This window comes from Eublepharis macularius, chromosome 15, assembly GCF_028583425.1.
Source record: "Eublepharis macularius isolate TG4126 chromosome 15, MPM_Emac_v1.0, whole genome shotgun sequence".
In the NCBI taxonomy this organism is placed as follows: Eukaryota; Metazoa; Chordata; class Lepidosauria; order Squamata; family Eublepharidae; genus Eublepharis; species Eublepharis macularius.
In genome coordinates this window covers 31,706,508-31,728,517 of record NC_072804.1, presented here as the reverse complement: position 1 = coordinate 31,728,517, position 22,010 = coordinate 31,706,508, and the positions used below count along the sequence as shown (strand labels likewise).

At 44.9% G+C, this 22,010-nt stretch overlaps 1 protein-coding gene across 1 annotated transcript in view; it reads left to right on the top strand.

The window, feature by feature from the left end:
• IL22RA1 (interleukin 22 receptor subunit alpha 1) overlaps positions 1–21,679 on the top strand; it is a 31,426-nt gene extending 9,747 nt beyond the window's left edge. The window contains exons 3-7 of the mRNA XM_054999853.1: positions 11,417–11,595; positions 11,758–11,942; positions 14,612–14,747; positions 17,027–17,151; positions 19,026–21,679. Coding sequence (XP_054855828.1) covers positions 11,417–11,595; positions 11,758–11,942; positions 14,612–14,747; positions 17,027–17,151; positions 19,026–20,054 — 1,654 coding nt within the window. The 3' untranslated portion in view covers positions 20,055–21,679. The remainder of the gene's footprint in view (positions 1–11,416; positions 11,596–11,757; positions 11,943–14,611; positions 14,748–17,026; positions 17,152–19,025) is intronic.
• The last annotated feature ends 331 nt before the right edge of the window (positions 21,680–22,010 follow it).

Sequence of the window (22,010 nt, the reverse complement as noted above, 5' to 3'; positions counted from 1 at the left end):
ACCAACCACCTCTGTTCATCTCTTGCCTTGAAAACCGTATGGGATCGTCATAAGTTTGCTGTGAATTGATGGCACTTTACACACTCATCGAAGAAGACAGACCAAGTACTGTTTGTCGCTAGCTGGCAAGAAGCAGCCTGGAGGAAATGCAAGGGCATGCTGCTGCTTCTGGGGGGACTGATGCTGCTCTAAAGATGAACTCCACCTGCCTGTGTGGTTGCTTGCTCCCCCTTGATCAAGACACAATGAGCAAGGGGAAGGAAAACCACAGTGACAGGCAGTCTTTAAAACAGCATCAGTCGTCCAAAAGCGACAGCATGCCCCTGCAGCCCCCCAGGTCTGCTTCTTAAATCTCTAGGGCCCTTTCCTTAGGAGGAAATAAGGCTGCATAAAGTGTTACCTGAAGTGGTCTCCTTGCAATAAATATGATTTATGGGGGAATTAGCTAGCAAGGAAGACGGCTATACAAGAGGCGGTAACTGCGTGGACCATATCACCAACTTTAACCAAGTCCCCTCCCCTATAGAACAAGCGAGTCTGGTGCTTAATATCAAACAATAACTTTTATTAAGAACAAGGCTTCATGCACATACACACAAAGTTACTTGGGGGGAAATAATTACACAGAGAGAGAGAGAGAGAGAGAGAGAGAGAGAGAGAGAGAGAGAGAGAGAGAGAGAGAGAGAGAATCCTAGGAAATGTAGTCAGAAATTGGGAATAGAGATAGAGGGAGTAAGTATATTTACCTATCCTGGAGAAGGGGTCCAGTCCATGGAGGAAAAGAGTAGCTTCGAACGCCAGCATCCTCGGCCAAGAGAGCAAGAAGCTTAGGGAAGTTACCCTAAGGGAGAAGCCAAAAGGCTTGCACGATTTGAATGAGGCCAGGGCCTACCTTTATAGGTAAAATGTGCCCTGAGGTGGAGGAGAGTCCTCCTAGCAGTTAGGACAAAGACTCCAATGGTTAGTACCTGGGCTGGACAAAAGGTTTGAGTACTTTGATTGATAGCTGCCGGGGTGTATGAATACAGATGTAAAACTAGTTCTGGAGCTAAACAAAAAGGATAGTTTTCTGATGAAGCACACCGGAGCTAGGTTAATTTTTTTTAGGGAGGGGATACATTGTGCCAGGAACAACTGTCTATACTTATGAATGCCATTTGATTAACTTCTCAATCACAGATAGGAGATCTCATCACAGAAGAAGGGAAAGGAATGTGCTAAGTGGGACTGAAGCTTCGAGTCCTTTGTTGTGCTGGTCCAATCGCCGCTTAATCAGCCCGCATTCCTTTGTGGCATTCTATTCATGCCATGTCTCCCGGGCGGGATTCAGGTCCTCTGAATGCCAAACCGCAGCCATTTTACTCCAGAGGCCTGAACACAGGGCCAGATCTAGGTTGCCCGGCGCTCAGGACAACCCAAGTTTGGAGGCCTTCACGCGCGCGCACAGCACGCGCTCCCAGTGCTGCATGATGATGTCACAAAGTGACATCATCACACAGGGCGGGCATGCCACCAGCAGAGCGGCGCCAGCACCGGCAGCTGGGAGGCCGCCTGCACCATTCACCTGCCTCGCTGAGGGGGCGGCTGGCTTGCTGCGCTCCCTGTCCTGCAGGGCAGGCGAATGGCACGTGCGGCCTCCCAGCCCTCTGTGCCACTTGCTTGCCCCGCAAGACAGGGAGCGTGCGGCAAGCTGGCCGCCCCCTCAGCCAGGCAGGTGAATGGCACGGAGAGCTGGAAGGCTGCCCACACCATTCACCTGCCTCGCAGGACAGGGAGTGCAGCAAGCTGGCCGCCCCCTCAGCCGGGCAGGCGAATGGCACATGGCTTCCCAGCCCTCTGTGCCATTCGCCTGCCCAGCTGAGGGGGCGGCCAGCTTGCTGCACGCCCCCTGTCCTGCTGGGCAGGCAAATGGGGCGCACGGCCACTCAGCTGCCCGTGCTGCCGCCGGCGTGCTCCCGGCAGCTGGCAGCTGTGCCCGGCACCCCCTCTTTGGAGGCACTGGGGGCAGACTACCCCTCAATCCGGCCCTACCTGAACATTTTTAATATTACCAGCAGCCATAAATATGAAGCTGCTATTAAAATGGCGGAGGCCGGGCCGACCGCTTACAATTGTTTCCTTTCTGTAACAGTCTCTCTACAAGAGATGCTTGAACGCGTGTTTGTCAAGTGCCAGGAAGCGTAGTTTTGAAAGTCAGAGCTGGTGGAGATCGCTCTGGAGGGGACGGATTCTTTCATAGCCCTCTGCTGCCTCTGGCATGCCTGACTGTCTCCCCTTCTAGAGCCTTTGCCTTGAAGCCCTCCCTGCTTAAAACTTTGAATTAACGGAGCTTTGGTGGGGCAGAGGCTCCAGAAGGGGAGACAGTCTGACAAGATGGAGGGCTGTGAGAAAATCTGTCCCTGTCATTTAAAACTGCTTCCCAGCTAACATTGTGTCTCCTGACACATGAAGAACACATGCCATGCGTCTTGTGTAGAAAGACACTAATTTGTGAAGAAATTGGAAGCGTAAAACAATATTCCCAGGATTTGTCTTACTGCTGTGGCAATCATCCTGTATAAATATCTCATGGATGACAATTCCTCTGCAGGTAAGGCGCATTCAGATGGTGCTCCTTCAGACAAAAGATTGCGTCCATGATGGTTGTGTGGAGGCTAAGAGAATATTCTGGAAGTTTCCATTTCAAAGGTGGTCTCTGCCATAAATTCACTAAGTGGCCTTAGGCAAGACCCACTCTCTATGTTAAAAGCTTTCTCTGCCAGTAGTAAACTAGCACCACAGGGAGAGAGCTGGGCTACAATTTTCTCTCTCTGATGTGCTAGTCTTCAACTTGCATGGGTATTTTTTTTAATTGGGAGGACGTTAAAAAACAGCATCCCTTATGTCCACCCTGCTATACGAGGACTTTTCAGGTAGTGGCACCTGGTACATACTGGTCAGGCAGAGGGCAGGGTGGTCAATGGTAGGCAAAGCCAGAAACATTGGTAGGTGTCACTGATTAATTCTAAATTTTCTCCATCCACCTCCATTACAATGATATAAAAAAAATGGAACCCCTACAGTACAATTCCATAACACTTAGTATCAAACTTGAAATTCAGCATGCTCTCTTACTTGGTTCGGCTGGCTCCCGTACCTCTAAGCTATGGTATGTAGATAAACTAGTCTGATATTCTTTCTGGCTTGCAAATAGTTCAATTGTTCTGTGATTAAAGTCCTGGATTTCTTTAACCAGCCATCGTTTTATGGGCAGCACTGCTAGAACACTGAGCCTGTCTTTGGGCATTGTGTTTCTCAGGAAATTGTTTATTTCCTTTGAAGTAGAGAATTATCTCTCTGCTTCTGCAGTAGCCATTGGACCCCCAGATCTTTTGCTTTCAGGAGGTAATTTCCCCCCACAGAAGTTCTGGTAACAAAATATTTGACATCATGTGCAGATTGACAAAAGTTCTCCTCTATTCAATAGGATTCACTTTCAAGCAAATGTGTATAGCTTGTATTTTCTTTGGGCAATGAAGTTTATGATCTCTTAACTAGATACTCTGTTCAACAACTGTGTTTCCAAAGGAGTTACACTTCTTTTAACACTTCCCCTTCTTGAGCTTCTGAGAGCTGAAAAGGTTGAAGGACAGTATTTCCCCCCATACCAAAATAGAAGTGTAATGTTTTGCCATATAAATAGTTTGTGTTTTGTTTCTGCTGGTTAATGTGGTTTTTTGAATGTATGTTGCTATGGTTTAAAAAGCAGGGCTCTGAAGTAAGAAGGAGGGTGGCTGGATAGGTGAGAGAAGCATGCTGTGATTGAACAGAACAAACTGCAGTTTTAGTTAAAGTGCTGAAGGAAAGTTTAGTTAGTCTAGTTCAGTTTGTCTAGTTCAGAGACTCTGTCAAGTTCAGTGTGTCTGTGTGGAAAACCCTGAGTGAATCTCTGGGTGAGAGGAGAGAACTGAGGGAAATAAGGCTTTGTGACTGAGTCTGTATATTATTTCTAGCCTAAGTGGCAACTGTGTGGAAAAGTAGTCTTTGTGACAGGTCAGTGAATGAACATTTAAGGATTTATATCTAATCTGAAACCACCAAGTTTATGAACCTCTCCTGAAACCAATATGCTTATCAATACTCTGCAACCATTACACATATGTACATATAAATAAATTCTGTTTCTGGTTAAGCAAAATGCCTGTTTCATCTAGAATATAGGATCCTTTTCTTACAATTAGGGTTCCCAGGTGCCCGCCGGTGGTGGGCAAACTCCCAGGGGTTTGCACCATTGCCTGCTGACCCACCAGTGATCAGTGGGAGGCGGCAAGCCCCTGGAGGTTGCCTGGCACTTGGCAGGCACCCTGGGAAACCCATGGTGCACACGCTCCCAGGGGCACAACAGTGTGACTTCTTGAAGTGATGTTGTAGTGCTGGCTGTGGGCGTACTTCCACACTTCGCTGAGGCCAATTTTGGCCCTCAATGGGCCAGAATTAGCCTGTGCAAAGCATGGGAGCACACCTGTGGCAAGCATGATGATGTCACCATGTGTGTCTCGAGAGACAGTACGAAGTAAGTGCCAGGTCCCCCCTCTGCCTTGGAGAGTAAGGAAACCTGGAAACCCTAGTTATACAGGTCACAAAAGGGGGTGGGGAATGCCACAAGAACCTTCTAGATTTAATTGAGTAAGAGAGCCAGAGAGAGATCTGTGTGAATTAGGGTTGCCAACTTCCATCTGGAGCCTGAAGATCTCCCAGAATTACAACATCTCCAGGCTACAGAGCTCCTCTCTAGGCTTTCTCCTCTTCCTAGCACAAAATGGTTGCTTCCTACTGAGTTTGAGAGGGCAGGGCTAAATAATAATAATAATAATAATAATAATAATAATAAACATACCCTGAAGCAAAATTGAGGCTTTGACCAGACAGTACATTAATCCATTTGGGCTTTAGTAACCATAAATGTTTTCCATCTGAGAGTCCCTGGGCCTCATCAATAGATTCTTTGGGACTCAAGGAGTCTCCCTACACAATACCTTTGACGTGTTCTTCACGTGTCGGGAGACACAATGTTTAACTGGGAAGTATAGTAGTAAATGAGCCAGCAGACATTGCTCCGGAGGAGACAGATTCTCTCACAGCCCTCCGCTGCCTCTGGCATCTCTCCTTCCAGCACCTTTGCCCTGCTAAGGCTCAGAGAGGGTGGCAGGGTAAAAGCTCTGGAAGGGGAGACAATCTAGCATGCCAGAGGCAGCAGGGCGTTGTGAGAGAATCCGTCCCCTCTGGAGGATGGATTTCAAAATTATGCTTCCCGGCTAACATTACGTCCACTGACACTTGATGGACACATTCCCTGGCATCTCATGTAGAGAGACTCTCAGAGGGAACTAAAAGAACAGTGTCCTGCCTAATAAACTAATGTGCTGGTATTGCTGTGGATCTTATTTAAAGGTTTTAAAAAACCCTAAAAATTGTAGAGCAATTTTCTTGCCTGCTGTGCTGAATTAAACAAAGACAAGACATAGAGACTTAGCTGGGGCAGCCTACAATGCCAACCTCCTGGACTGTCTGGTGGGGACAGTAACATGGCAGGCAGGTAGGGTTCCCAGGTCCCTATACCCTCCCGGCGGGCCATTTGAATTGGTGGGGCACTGCCCCATTTGCCCCAATAGATCAGCAACCACTGTTTCCAGGGATCAAAAAAGCGAGAGCTATCGCAAGCTAATGTGTAGACGTGTAAAAAATCCCTTCAATTTGAATCTTTCTTCTTACTGGGCCTGCCCATAGTGTCTCCTTGAAGCAGTCGTCTCCTTTCCCAGGAATGCTGGCACCACCTTGGATCCATCCTCAGTAGCAGACATACAGTAGCAGACATACAAGATGAAGAACTTGGCATTCCGACAGTTTTCCCTCTGATCTTTCCAGTAAATAGGACTTCAAGTTTTCTTGTAAACTGTGGACAGCTTCTATCATCCAGAGGTGTGTAAAACTGAAGGTGCTTATTAAACATTAGTTTCCCAACTGGTATGTTTATTGTAGCAATTAATGTTAGAACAAAGCTGCCTGCCTGGGTGATACAAGAAAGGCTTTAGGATGGGCACCTTGGCAGGAGGAAGGTGCCGCACCATCAAAGGAAAGGAAATTCTCCACATCTAGCTGAAGCAATTAAAGGAAATTAATGCCCAATACAGATCAAGTAAGATTTGTATGTTTCTACAAAGTATTTGCAATAAAAGATAGATCCAGAGGCGTTAGCCGTGTTAGACTGTAGTCACAAAATAGTAAGCTTTCGAGAACCACAACTCTCTTTGTCAGATGACAAAGAGAACTGTGGTTCTTGAAAGCTTATGCTACAATAAAGTTGGTTAGTCTTAAATGTGCTACTAGTTTCTACTATTTTGCAATAAAAGATAGTATATCTCTGTCTTTTGGTGCTACACCTCTGAAGATGCCAGCCACAGCTGCTGGCGAAACGTCAGGAACTACAATGCCAAGACCACGGCAATACAGCCCGGAAAACCCACAACAACCAACAACCATAGTATATCTTTATTTTAAAAAACCTCAAAGACTAAAAGCCTGGCTACAGATGCAGTCACATGGAGCTTCCCTCCCTAAAACTTCAGCTCTGGAAATAAAATATAGGTACCCACAGGAGGAAAAGCAGTGGGTGCAGGAGTGGGATTTTGAATGGGAAAATTGCTGAGAGGAGGTCTGGGATGAAAGAGGCCACTTCTGGCTCCAGCATTCTTCTGCTGTAGAAGACAAGCACATTTTGGGAGAATAAATGGTGGAGGAAAAGTACACGCCACTGAAGACCACATGAGGTTTGCATCTCAAGAAAAGGGGCATTCCTAGCAGGAGGTGGATCTCAGCTTGTGTCATAAGGATGGATGTCAGGTTGTTGGAAGAGCTACAGTTTGAAAATTCATAAGAAATACATTGCAGCAAAGCTGATGTTTGGAAACCTCAGGAAATGTATTTACTTACTTCATAAAAATCCTGCCTTTCTACCCAGTAAAGAGCCAAAACTGCTTACATCATTCTCCTCTCCTCTATTTTAATGCACTAATTTTTAATGTGCCACCTGCAGACGCACTTAATTAGTAGGGAGTATCATGAGAGCTAGCAAAGGAAACCAAAATTGTGAAGACTACCTAAGAACCTCCAGTAAATAAATATATGTAATAGGCTGTGATTCCAAATTAAATTAAGCGATTAAATGTATTGTATAAAGTTCATTTCTTATTAAATACCTAGACACAATACCATATATACAATACATACACCAAAAATCACACATTTGTGCACAACTGAACCATAGTATCATTATTACAAACCAGCCTGCAGCAAGATAATCATAAGTACCATGTTGGAAAGGGTAATTTACAACAGTAAAGTGATAGCGTCGTAAAGACATTCAGAACAAATCAGTTATTGCACTCGCCCAAGAACAATATTGCAAAGCCCAACCAGTATGTAGCAGCAGGAGAGAACCAAGCTGTTTTTTTTTTTAAATGACAGTGCTTATATGATCCATGCTCAAAATGATTAACATATGTAACAAAAAGTCCCAAGCTGGTCCATGCCAGTTTGTAGTAATGATGTTATTAGGTTCAGTTGTGCACAAATGCATGATTTCTGATGTATGTATTGCATATATGGTATTGTGTTTATATATTAAATAAAAAATGAACTTCATACAATACCTTTCAAAATTTAATTTGGAATCACAGCCTATTACATGTATTTCTTTACTGGAGGTTCTTAGTTAGTCTTCGCAATTTTGGTTTCTTTTACTACCTGCAGACACACGTCAGCTGAAGGGAACTGTTTCTTTAAAAAAAAGTGAGAGCTCAAATGAGCTCAGAACAGCATAGGAAGGACTCCTGCTCTTCCCCACAGCTGTTTTTTCGCATGAAAAGTGTGTGCAGGGGAGTTATTTCACTAATTTTGCAGCTCCACATTGAGAATCTGTGCATGTATTTTCCACACAGCAAAATAACTCCCATGGGTTATTTTCAGGCAGAAAAATGGCTCCGGGGAAGGCAGGAGTGCTTCCTCCCCTTGGGGTGCCATTCTAAGCTTGTTTGAGCTCTCTCTCTTTTTTTTAAAGAAGCAGTTCCTTTCAGTTGATGTGTACAGGCAGCGTGTTAAAACCAGTGCACGCCCATGCAGAAACATATTGTGTAACCCTGTTCTAGTCTAAAAGTCCAGGGAGCTGGGCCGTAGTGTGAGGGGAAACAAGTATTCAGGATGGAGTAGAAGCTCACCCCTCTATTGTTTATTGCAATTAACAGCTTTTTATTATAATAAACATCTTTATTGGAGACTGGAAGCAGACAGACTGAAGACTCAGGCTAGGGTTGCCAGCTCCAAGTTGGGAAATTCCTGGAGATCTGGGGGGTGAAACCTGGAGAAACCTGGAGAGAGTGGGGTTTGGGGAGGGAAAGGACCTTGGCATGGCATAATTCCATAGAGTCCACCCCCCAAAGTAGCCATTTTCTCCAGGTGAACTGATCTCTGTGGCCTGGAGACCAGTTGTAATTCTGGGAGAACTACAGCCACTACCTGGAGGCTGGCAACCCTAACTCAGGCTCAACAGTAACCAATTTATACTTGTAGAAAACCCACCCACTTGTACAACAACCAATACAATGTAAGCAGCTAGAATCCTTCTTTTGCATGAACTATATACAAGTATCTACTTTTGAGCACAGCGATTGGACTACAAAGCAACAGTTCTGATTGGCTGTGCCGGCACCCAAACACCAATCGCTTTATAGGCCGCCGGAGCGTTCATTCTACTCAAGCAATACATAACACCCTCCTTCTCCAGGCTTCCTGTCCTCCCAGTGGCTGGACCATGTGTCCAACCAAAACAAAGATAGCTCCTCCTCATGCTGCAGCCATTTGGGGTTTAACGCACACTTTCTAAAAAAATTGATGGGCACCATCCAACCCTCAGACCACTAAACCTGTGCCAAGTTTTATGAGAGAGCCAACCACTGGTGCGCCTACACTGATTTTTTGTTAATAATATAAAAACCTCACTGTAATATTCAGCAATCTGTTTAATGTTTTATGTTAGTTCCAGGGCTCTAGAATCTGGAGCAGTTCGAACCCAGATTTTACTCATGTCCTTGGGTAAGCTGGCTAGAGAAACTGCTATGGACTCTGTTAGGCCTTATGTGTCCTTATTCATTTCCCCTAAATAAAGTTACTCTCTGTTTATTAACAAGACCTTCAGCATCTTCCTGGATGATTGTAGCATCTTACACTCATCATTATGATTTGTTCAGAGGAAGGGGTTATATATTCCAACAAACCAATGCAAGTGATGCATGTCTCTCTGCCTTCTCCATTGCCCCCTGTCCGTGGAGTCCACGCTAGTGAAGGTCAAATCAGCTCCAGGGTGATGGGGAGGTTTATTTCCTACATTGCATTGCCATCTCCCCGTAAAGTGCCACTTAACTTTTTCCTGTATTAAAAAAAATGGCAGGCCTTGGTCGAATCCACATTCACCCATTACCCGCATGTTTATCGGATATCTTCCGTTTGCCTCCAATCCGCAATTTTTTCCTCTTCGTTCACATTCCTGCTTCCAATCCGTCTTTCTCGCGCGTCCCTCTGGTCACACGGCCGCTTGAAAACAGCTTTTTTGGGCGGGACCTTTTTTTCCCCGCCCATTTTTTAAAAATTTTTTTGAGCGCACTTTTCCGTTATTTCGATCTTGCCTTATAAAGAAACATCATTGAAGATAATGATGCCTCTCTTTCCCCCACTGACAGCACTGATGGCTCTCTCCCGTTTCTTTTTTGGAAATTTGGAAGCATGTGGGAAGCTTTCGTGGGCATTTCCTATGCAGGACAGTTCAGTGCCTGAATTTTACTGAAGTTTCACTTCCTTAGAGTGTCATTATTTCAATATTTCGTAATTTCGATATTACAGTAATATAAAATAAAAAAAATAAAAAACAGTTAAAAAGGAAGTTTCGCGAGTCCGTTCTGAGGATGGATTCACCCCAAAATGATTTTTCAAACTACCAGATTTGATTCAGAAACAGCATAATCAATAAATCCAATGCTATGAAGTCAAAAACAGTCTTTTGCAGACTACGGAGCACTTGCAAGTTGAATCAGCCAATAGGAACTCTCGGAACGGCCGGAGAGACAGGAAGGGGGGTGGTTTTTAAAAAAACCCACGTAAATTGCGCATTGGCCCGTTCACGGCCACCGTGAAACTCCCGTTGAAAAACTGTGACCACATATTCGGGAGAAATGCGAATGAAATGCGTCTGTTTAATGAGGTAATGTGACCGGCACTCGGGATTGCGTGGGGAATGCGGGGAACATGCGACTTAAAATGAGTAATGTGGATTCGACCCTTCTCTTATATGGGAGAAAGTAACGGGGTGCATTCTCAAATACCATTAGGCAAGGGCAAAACCTAGGCTTGCCAGGTACCCATTGATAGTGGGCAAATTATCACTGGCAATTGGCAGGAGGAGGCAATCTGCCTGGTGATCACCTGCCAGAAGCAGGCAATCTGGACAACTTGGCACACGATGACATCACTTCCAGGAGTGACATCATCACACTGCCATGGGGGTGCTTTGGCACTTCTTAAAGAATCTGCCCTGTACAAAGCTCAGGAGCACTTTGACAGCCAGCATGAAGGTTGAGCCTGGTAAGTACCAGCCTCCCACCCTTCCACCTGTTGCTAGGGAGACCTGGCAATCCTTAAAATCTCAAGCGACCAGCCAATTTACGTGATCTCTTGAACTCGATAACTGGGGATGAGGAGAGTGTTGGAAATAGCAATGTCTGGTGTACTGCAGCAGCAAGAAGGAAGAAGAGCCTACCATGCAGGGGGCAGCAAGGATCACTTAGTTAGGACAGTGAGAGCAGCACCTCTCTTGTTTCCTGGGGGTCATTTCCTTGTCTTGTCTCCTATTGGGCTAAACAGGGCAATATCCTGCTTCTTCTCTCTCCTGCCACACTTCTTCTCTCTCTCTGCAAGATGTAGTCAGATAGCAAGGATCTCTCTCTCTCCTCTTTACTATCAAGTATGTAACTTCCTCAAATAAAACTTTTTGCCTCTCTAATCAGCACAGCGTAATTCCGCTGCATTATTTGCACTCACTCCATCAGAGAGGAACTGCGGATAGGGAAGAAACAAACAATTTGGAAATTGCCTCTATTCACCTCCACAGAAATATTCACAACTCCCCTCCAGGGTTTCTCAGGGTTTTACAGGAATCTCAAGAAGTTTGAACAGGCTAAGTTTCTTCATCTCCAGGCGCAGCATGATGACATCATCTGGAGCAGCATTCCAAAAATGTTCCGGGAAGTAGTTCAGTCTAGGAAGCCTGATTCCAAATCACAGGAGTTTGCCTGTCTCTATAAACAATGGCTAAAGCAATGTTTTCTCATAGGTATGGGGCAGTGTGGCAGAACAAAAGTGAGTGCCAGAACATCACACAACACTTCTGCAATCTCACACGAGAGACTGAAAGCTACACCGAACGCTACTATGCTAGAGTGAGAGCCGTTGTCCCTGACTGCTGTGTGTCCAAGTGGATCAAATCCTTGAGGTTCTGTCCCAAGGAAGACAGTAAGTGCTTGGGGCTTGCCTACCTGCATGCATTGCGACCTAATCCGGAAGCATTGCCTTCTAAGGATGCCAACTTTTTTTAATTCGTCACTTGTAGCTTGGCTCTGAGCCTCAAAATTCCACTCTTCACAGTGGCTTTCTTGTTCTTTCTCTTCCCCACAGCTGTTGTTGGAGAACCTGAAGTGAAATATATCCCCAACATCCGGTCAATAAAGTTCATTATACAGCCTCCCTACACTCCTCTAAGAGACGAGGATAATCAGACCTTGACTGTGGAAGACATTTTCAGCCAATTTGATGTCATCCGATATCAGATAATAATATTTTGTGAAAACACACAGCAAAAGGTAAAGGGTGGGGGTGTCACCCGATCAGGAAGAATGTGCTGATAAAACTACAGTACCCAGAATTCTTTTAGGAAAACCCGTAACTATTCAACTGATCTCAAAGCAGTCTAAAGGCCAAAATACACAATACATTTAACATGTGTCAAGGTCACAGGTACCTCACCAGACGTGCAGGCAGATGTACACTCGCAGAAATCTCTAAACAGCACTCGTTCACTCAAAGCTGCAAGACAGCAAAAAAAAAAAAGCTGCAAGATAACGTCTTCTCGCGAGAGTTTTGCGCAACATCGCGCAAAACTCTCGCGAGAAGACGCTATCTTCCGCGGGTTTTGCACAATGTTTCGCAATGTTCCGGGAGCAGGTAAGTAGTGTGAAAAGGGCCAAGGAAGCACTGTAAGGAGTTTCCTGTCTACACCATTTTTGTCAACAGAAACTGCCAAGGGAGCATTTTTTGCCTCTTTTCTCTGGTCCACATGTCCACCTTAGGAACCATAGAAAAGGGCCCAAAAGTCCCTGCTTGCCTTTTTTGCTGGCAAATGCAGGGTGGGAGGGAAAACAGAAGCTATTTCTCCACCCTTGCAGTGCTGTTTAAGGTGAGTTAACCCGATGTATGCCTGACTGTGGGTTGGGCAGCGCACCCAAGAAGGTCCTGAGACTATGTAGTTTTATGAACTATTAGAGGGAGGACAGGGCTCTAGAGAGGTAAACTGGAGCAAAACATAATTTGAGGGGCCTCCTCTTGCACCCATTCCCCCCAGATGCTGTTAGAAACTTATTTACAGTGGAATTCTAAGCAGAGTCACTGCAGCCTAAGCCCATTGAAATAGACTGGAGAAACTCTGCTTATGATTTCACTGTTAGAGTATAATTCTGTGTGGACTTACTCCAGTGTAAACCTTTCCTTTTCTTTCGAGCACCTTTGATCCAGTGATCTTGAGCAGCAGATGAAAAAATAAAATCTGGCCCTCAAGTCAGAGTTGACTTATGGCGACCCCTGGTGGGGTTTTCATGGCAAGAGACTAACAGAGGTGGCTTGCCATTGACTGCCTCTGCAGCCCTGGTCTTCATTGGAGGTCTCCCATCTAATTAGTAACCAAGACCAATCCTGCTTCGCTTCTGAGATTTGACAAGATCAAGCTCTCCTGGCCTATAAGGAGTCCTTATTTCTTTAAGGAAAATATGGTGGAGAGTTACTTGGCCAAAGCCAGCGTAGTCCTTGGATCTCTATCCACCAGCAGATAGGGGACTATGGTCGTTTCCACACGTCCTAACATTGCACAACGCTCATGGAACAAGGACGTCTTCCTGGCGCGATTTCTGATGTCATCGCACCACAATCCCGTTTTTGTGCCATGATCAGGGCTTTTTTTCTGGGAAAAGAGGTGGTGGAACTCAGTGGGTTGCCCTCGGAGAAAATGGTCACATGGCTGTTGGCCCCGCCCCCTGATCTCCAGACAGAGGGGAGTTTAGATTGCCGGCATGGAGGGCAATCGAAACTCCCCTCTGTCTGGAGATCAGGGGGCGGGGCCACCAGCCATGTGACCATTTTCAAGAGGTTCCGGAACTCCATTCCCCCACGTTCCCCCTGAAAAAAAGCCCTGGCCGTGATGATGTCAGAAATCATGCCAGGAGGTCGTCCTTGTTCCATGAGTGTTGCATGACGTTAGGACATGTGGAAACGACCTATATTACCTTTCAATGCAGTGGAAGGTAGTTTAGTTAAAAATAGAGGTTATCCACAAGTCACTATAAAAGTTCTAATATGGGTATTCCAAATTCATATGGGACTGGGAATCAACCTTTTTAAAGTTACAATAGCAAAGTCTATAAGGTAAGTTGCAGTATCTCCCATATAGAACTGCTGAGGGGGCAGCATTCAGGTAGGCAAGCATGAATGTTCTACAATAACAAGGAACTGTTAGGTATTTGTTGTAAGCTGGGATGGTTGGAGATGGAAGAATGCCAAAGAACTGAGTGGAGCATTCCGAACACGTAACACTGAGCTGGAGTAATCTAGGTCTTTTTTTGCGGCCAGTTTAAACCGAGTGCACTGTAAAGTACATGGGATAGAAACAAAACAAATATATCATATATTATCATATGTAGTATCTAATGGTGATGAATTCATTAACAGCCTTGAATTTTTTATTTATCAGGTAGGCAAACTGCTGCTATCTTCAAGGTGAAAGGTCAAATGGGTGTGACCATACTTGTTCATTAACTTTAGGCAATATTACTTATTTATTTAGAGCATTTTAATTCTTGTCCCTTATCCCCACAAACCATGGTTCTCCTGATGACGACAACAACAACATTTGATTTAGATTCAGGACAACATAACACCCACTCAGAGCGATTTACAAAGTATGTTATTATTATCCCCACAACAACAATCACCCTGTGAGGTGAGTGGGGCTGAGAGAGCTCCGGAGAGCTGTGACTGATCTGAACTGGACCCAAGTACACCTGCGAACTGAGTTCCCACTCACAAAACTGTGGGTACAGAACAAAATGAAAGGTCCTAGGGCAGTCCTGAGGACTTTGTAACGTCTGAATTGGTCCAATTTGACTACCATCAGTGAATCAGCCATGCCTATCACTTGAAAGCAGCCTTTGTGCTTGGGAAATACAAAACCTTTTCCTTCCTCCTGTCTTTTTTTAAAATATAGTGGAAGAAGACTGAGAACAACAAAGAATTTGAAATCTCTGAGCTGGACCCTGGCACTGAATATAATGGTACAATTCACATCAAATATCTGGGAAAGATTAGCAAGCCCCGTAAGTTTCGGGTGAAGACCCTACCAGGTGAGACCCTTATTACAGAATGGACGTTGTTTCTAGTATCTGTAGAAATGGAATTGTTATTAGCAGGGCTTTTTTTCAGCAGGAATGCGGTGGAACGGAGTTCCGACACCTCTTGAAATTGGTCACATGGCTGGTGGCCCCGCCCCCTGATCTCCAGACAGGGGGGAGTTTAGGTTGCCCTCCGTGCCGCTCCGCACTCAGCGGCGTGGAGGGCAATCTAAACTCTCCTCTGTCTGGAGATCAGGGGGCGGGGCCACCAGCCATGTGACCATTTTCTCCGAGGGCAACCCACTGAGTTCCACCACCTCTTTTCCCAGAAAAAAGCCCTAGTTACTCGGAACATATAAATTGTTGTAAGCCATACAAAATATGCTTGTTTAGAAGGGCGGCAAGAAGAGGTAACATTTTGTCCAAATTTACCCAAAGCCACCCACATCAGACATGGGATTTAGAATCAGAATTGCAAATGCTAACTCGCTAACCTCTGTTCCACGTCAGCTTTCAAGAGAGTTGCCAGGGACCAACTGCCTACCAAATAAGATCATGTTCCTAGGCTTGTTCTCACTTGTGAAACCTTACTTTGGAAAATTAAAAATGGCAGGGTGTGGAGATAAAGCACTGTGCAAAGAAGAGATTGTTTTGTGCCAGCCGGGTACATATCTGGGCTTGCAAAATGCAAACTGCCTTTGGGCATTACAAATTTTAAAGAGTTGAGTCTGGAGCAAATAACTCTTCCTCCAGGGGGCATTTTTGCTTGGGAAAACAGCAAGGAGGGGAAGGCAGGAGCCCCTCTTCCCACCACACCAGCCGGATCAGGCCCCTACAGTCCTTTAAAAAAGAAGTTCCCTGCAGCTGCTGTGTGGCTACGGGGAAAGTGAGTTGGATATGAGGATCTAGCTTGCAAAAAAACAACAACCCATACTGTGTAGTTTGTCTATTAGTAAGAAATACACCATGTGTAAAGTGGAGACACATTTTCTCCCCTTCTTGAACGGTTTGCCTTTCCATTCTACTTCCTTTAAATATTATTTCATTACATGTCAAAGGCTTCTGTCAAGGGCTGCTTCCACAGGATTTTTCCCCGTCCAGAAATCCCCAGATTAAAGGGGAACCTCTTCATGACTTCCTGCTCTTTCCTGGCACAGTTTATGGCATTCCTGGGGCTTCCCACTTTAATATGGAGAAAAAACAAACCTGATTTTTTTTCTGGTTTAAAGGGGAAACTTCAGAATGGCTGGGAGGCAGGGAGGTGTCTATGGGCCAAGCTAGGAGAGAACAGCACAGAGATGAGGGAGGTGTGGACTGCATACATGCACATTCCCTCGCTGCTTTACGGCTCCAGTGAATTTTCACGTCCCAATTGCTTGGTCACACTTATGTGTGACACCCCTAACAGAGCCAAGTATGGAGCTTTATAGATAGGTGCATTCTCTGAGGACTCCATTCAATTACAGGATCAAAGTCAATGGGCTACAACTGGCAAAAATGTTTTGGGGGAGTTGTCTCCCCTCTCTAAGATATGGAGGCCACAGGTCTTACTGGCCTCCGGAACATTGCACAAAACACCCGGAAGAGAGCATCTTCTCGCACGAAATCGCACCAGGAAGACACGATGTCACACAAACTCCCGGATGATAGCGTCTTCCTGGCGTGATTTTGCGCAAGAAGACGCTACCTTCTGGGTATTTTGCGCAATGTTCTGGAGGCCAGTAAGATGTGTGGAAAAGGCCAGAGTCAGCTGCAGCAGGGAGTAGCTTTAGGTCCCATACCAAGAAAGTTCCCCAGTGTATATCTTTACTTTTCCAAGGGCAAAAAAATGTTTTCCATTTAGGGAGGCTGTTGTAGTGAGTCAACCCTGCTTCCGTTTCTGACACTGGCTGGACCAGTCCCTACAGAGAGGGCTCAGTGTGCATAGAAGTGGGGTTGGATCCAGCCAGGCTTTTCATTCAGTCTTACTCTTCCATGCTACAGCCTCCATCTCACATGGTTTTGCACGTGCAGGTCCCATCATTCTCAATATAGCCTTGTTGGGTGGTCAAAGAGGATGCCTCCTTTTTCACTGGCAGAAAAGCTGGTTGGATCCAAGCTATGCATTGCTTAGCCTGAGTATCTTTGCTAAGCACAGTTCTGCCACTGATAAGGACAACACTGGCGCTGTCTCCGAAGACAGCATTTGTTAAGAAAGAGAGTGGGGTGGATCCTGTCCAGCCACAGGGTTAACTGAAAAAGAGGTCCAGATGATCCAGGATATCTTCTAATATTCTGTTTCTATTCCACAGACAATCTTTGGATGCCATACTTGTTTGGGGTAGTTGCATTTATGGCTTTATTGATCTTTGGTACGATATATTACCTGATATACAAATATATTAAGAGGTTCACCACACAGCAACCCATGTCTCTGGTATGTACCTTTTCAATGATTATGGAAGAGGGTTTTTTAATGGTTGGATCTTCTAGGGTGTTTCCACTCAGATTATTTGCCATAAATTCCATGCTGTTGGGAGATGGGTTTTCCCCCCTGCTTCCCCAAAATATTATGGTACATTCATGCACCTCCCACAGTTTTATACAATCTTTCTTATACCTTTCCTACCTAAAGTTTTGATCACAGCAAAGCCTGGGTGGGGTGGGAAGATTCAGATTTTCCTAGTCTAGCCCACATAGCAGGCATTTTTCTCACAACAGCCATTTCCTCACCATGACATGATGGCTTTTTCTTTTTTATAAATCAGAGATTGAACGGTATTTCATCATTATACTAATATGTAATAATTCTTTTTTTTTTTAAAAAAAGTATGTCTCTAGCCCATTTTATTGCAGAGATATAAGGGGAAAGGCATATCTCCACAAGGAAAGGGGTAAGGGCTTTTTAAAAAATGAAAGCTGATAATTCAGATAACCTGATGAATATAGAATCATAGAATTATATTGGTATAATGTTTTCCCGTATTTCCAATGTTTTTTCAGACCAGTTTTGTGGTAGTCTGAAAAAAATCAGGAAAAACATGGGGGAGGGAACCCGTGGGAGCAATCAGTGGGCAAACAATAATGTATATAAGGGACAGGAAAAATGATGCAGTTACGAAACCAAGGCGCAGCAAAAACCTGCTGCAGAAAAACCGTTGACTTGAGCGTGTGACTTTGATTACTTTCCTATCAGCTGTCCATATCGGTTTCTTTCTTCTTTTTAGTTCTGGCACAGTTATAAGTTTGGATTTTGCTGTGATCAGCAGTGATGAGATGGTGGTCGTTTCCACACGTCTTACCTTCTGCCGGAACGTTGCAGAAGACAGCATCTTCTTGCGTGAAATTGCACCAGGAAGATGCTGTCATCCTGGATTTTTGCATGAAATCGTGTCTTCCTGGTGCAATTTCACACGAGAAGATGCTGTCTTCTGCAATGTTCCAGCAGAAGGTAAAACGTGTGGAAACGGCCGGTGTTGTATTGCTGTATGTCTTACTGAGCACAGCATGCTCTATAAGTTCCACTACCCTTTAGAGTGTGTGGCTCCAGTTATTATTATTGTTGATGATGATGTTGTTATTAGTTCCACTACTCTTTAGAGTGTGTGGCTCCACCCAGATACATATTTTTATGCCTGTTTCAAGAGTTAATGACCCTGTTGCCCTAAGGCAGGGAAATGTTCATCACTGACAAACAGATTTATGGACCTAAGGTTGCCAGGTGAACAGTGGCAACCAGCAGGTAACTCTGGGGGGCAGGGGGCAATGTCATGTGATGATGCATGACATCATGATGTCAATGCCACTTTGTACCCAGAATTGACATCACAACACTCTAGGAATTCAGTAATTTCTATGGCTTCTTACCATAGAGATGTGCAAGTTCCTAGACAGTATTTTTTTTTTATTCCTAGACAGTAATGATGTCTTTTCATGGTACAAACCAAAAGTGACATCATCAAGCAATGTCACTCCTCACCACCACCCCTTACTGCCACTTGGGGCCTGGCTCCTCGGGGGAGGGAGCTTTTCTGCTCTCCTAGGAGGATAGCAACTCTCGGTGGATCTCTGCTACTAACATTGCCCCAAAAGATAAATCAGCAAAACTGTTTATTCTGTGATCTTACTAATGTAGATCCAAATAATGGGTATTCAATGGGTATTCAGCTTCCTCGGAATCTTTATCTCTTCCTAATGCAGGATGTCTTTGTCATTTCACTCTATTGGCGGCCTTGCTCCTCTCTTCTAGGTCTCTACATTTTTGATCAAGCTCCTTGCAGGTGACTCATTTTCTTATTTCTTCCCTGGCAGAATTTCAAGGACATGTCACGCTTCCAGCCTCTCACACTAACTGTGGAGCATATCCTGATGTCCCATGATATAAACAAGTCTTTCCAAATGGATCCAGAGATGAAGCCAGAACAGATTATTCAGCATCTTCAAGAAGTACTAGAGCACCAAAAAGTATTTGATTTGCCAGAAAGAGTTTATCAGCAACAGGCTGCAATGGCATCAATCCACTGTGTTGCTACTCCCATAGGCCAAGCAGACAAGGCAATTACCATTGGTTATGCTCCACAAGTGACCCAGAATAAACCACCTCACACACTAGATGACAAGCGCTCGACCTTAACTTATGGCATATGTGTTGAAGGCACCAGCCACTCCAACAAGATAAACTCTTCAACAAGCAACATGACAAAATCTGATTCTGTTGTTGAAGGATCTATTGGCAACGGACACACTAAAGTGCAAAAAGGAAAACAGCACAAAAGGGGATTGTGGGAAAGCCTGGCACAAAAGAAGCCAGCACCGGAGCTGGAAAGAGCTGAGGAAATACAACAGCTGCTGCTTCAGGGAGACACCAAAGGCAGGCCACAGCAACTGCCTTCCTTTTTGCAAGAGAGAGTCCCCACCATTTTAGGGGAAAGGACAGGAAGTTACAACAAGCAGCAACCAGTAGAATTTTTGCCACCCACTATGGAGATCAGCCAACAGGCCACCTCAGATGGTGACCCTCCATTGTCATCCATGCCTAACTCCTTGTTTTCACTTTGCTCCAGCAACAACTGCTCGCAAGATCCCAGCCCAGGGCAATGGGTGGCCTGGGATTCGTTAGCCTGGACCAATAGCCAGTGGCCATCTTCAAGATTCCAGGTGAAAGAGTGCCTTAGTCAGGCCAGCGAGGGATTGAAAAATGAGCCCAAACCCCTTAGTTGTGCTACCCCAGAGTCCTTGGTCTTGACTCAGGATAATATGCTGCTCCCAGGCCTGTTTAGAGACTTGGAGTTAAAATTACAGTGGGACTATGAGCAAGATGAAAACACAGCTGTTTCTTAGTCATTTACCCACCAATTGTGGTGGGGAGGGGAATTTAACATACTAGCAGAAGAGAACCAGAAGCATAGAGACCCCACTCCCTCCAAAACAGTGTAGAAGGTCAATGTCCTTTTCTGAGGCCTTCAGTTCTCTTGGACCTCTTTTTATGACTTGCTCTTCCATATATTACAAAAATGGACACATTCGACTGGTTTGCAGTTACTAGTCTAGGAACTGCTGTAGCGGATTCTTATGCTATTCCAATAAAGTAGGAATGGAAGAGCTACAGAATCATGTGGGAGAACTGTAGGCCATTCAATGAGGATACATTGGAGGAGAAAATTACAGTGTAAACCACTTTGAGTCCCCATTTGGGGAGAAAGTCCAAACACACTGTACAAAAGCAAACTATGAGTAGGATTGGCACCTTTTAAACCGATCTCTATAGCTATCTAATATTAAATATTAGATAGCTATCAATATTAAATATTGATCTTCAGCAGAGGCCTGTCCTGAATATCTTCAGCTGCCCATTTCCATGTACTAAGCCTCTGATAAAGGGACAGGACATTTTTCTCCTGGCCAGTTGGCAACCACAGCTGAGTTGCCTCTTTCAAGTGCTCTTAGGGCGCTTCCACACACGGTGACAAGAAGAATCAGAGTAGGCAGGAACAGCATCCCTGCCCAATATCACTCAGTTGTTCTGTGGCCATCACCCCCAATGCCTGCTCTTTCCCCCAAAAGCAGAGGTGTGTCAACAATTGCACAGGCACCCCTGCAGACCCCAAACCCCACATTTCCCCTCACTTTCTCTTTTCCTATCTAGTCATACTCTAATGCTAACATACTGTTTAGCAGGGGAATTAGAAAAAAGCCCTTTTAAGAGCTAACCGGGGTGGGGGAGTTGTTCAGGGTTTATGTTGTTTTAATTTGTGCCTAGGGATTCCAACCTCCAGGTTGGGACTGGAGATCTCCCAGAATTACAGCTGATTTCAAGACAACAGAGATCAGTTCCCCTGGAGGAAATGGATTCTTCAGTGCATAGACTCTATGGCATTGTACTCAGGGCTTTTTTTCAGCTGGAACGCGGTGGAACGGAGTTCCGGAACCTCTTGAAAATGGACACATGGCTGGTGGCCCCGCTCCCTGATCGCCAGACAGAGGGGAGTTTAGATTGCCTTCCGTGCCACTCCAGCGGTGCGGAGGGCAATCTAAACTCCCCTCTATCTGGAGATCAGGGGGTGGGGCCACCAGCCATGTGACGATTTTCTCCGAGGGCAACCCACTGAGTTCCACCACCTCTTTTCCCAGAAAAAAAGCCCTGATTATACTTCACTGAGGACCCTACCCTAGCTCCACCTCCAAATATCCAGGAATTTCACAACACAAAAGTTGACGACCCTATTTGTACTTCATGTTTAAGGTGTATTTTTAAATCTCTGTGGCCACAAAAAGATCTCTGAGTGATTTGGGGCCAGTTACTTTTACAGTATAACCTACCTCACAGGGTTGTTTTCAAGATAAAATGGAGGAAGGGAGACTGAAGCCATTTTGGGGTCCCCACTAGGGAGAAAAGTGGGATATATCTTAAATAAATATCTTTTACTTTGTTATGATCTTTAAAAAATAAAAGTGATTTTTACTTATTCAGCCCTTGTTTAGGGGAATGATTTAACACAGCCATTTATTTGAAGTTGTATTCACTTCCCAGAGCCTATTGGTAAATCAAATTCTCCGAAGGTGTGCCTGAACAAGTAATTAAAAAGACTATACCGCAAATAATCTTCTGCAATCTCCATTAATTCTGGATGTCAACTGAGCAGACATTTTGGGTGTGACACCATCCAAGCAGGCATGTGTTATGGAATAAAGCACAGTCAGAACAAATTTGATGTTATCTCAAATGTTATCAGGACTTAAACTGCAACATCAACTGAAGAACTTCTCTAACCTGTTAGTTACTTGTGCCTGTCGTCT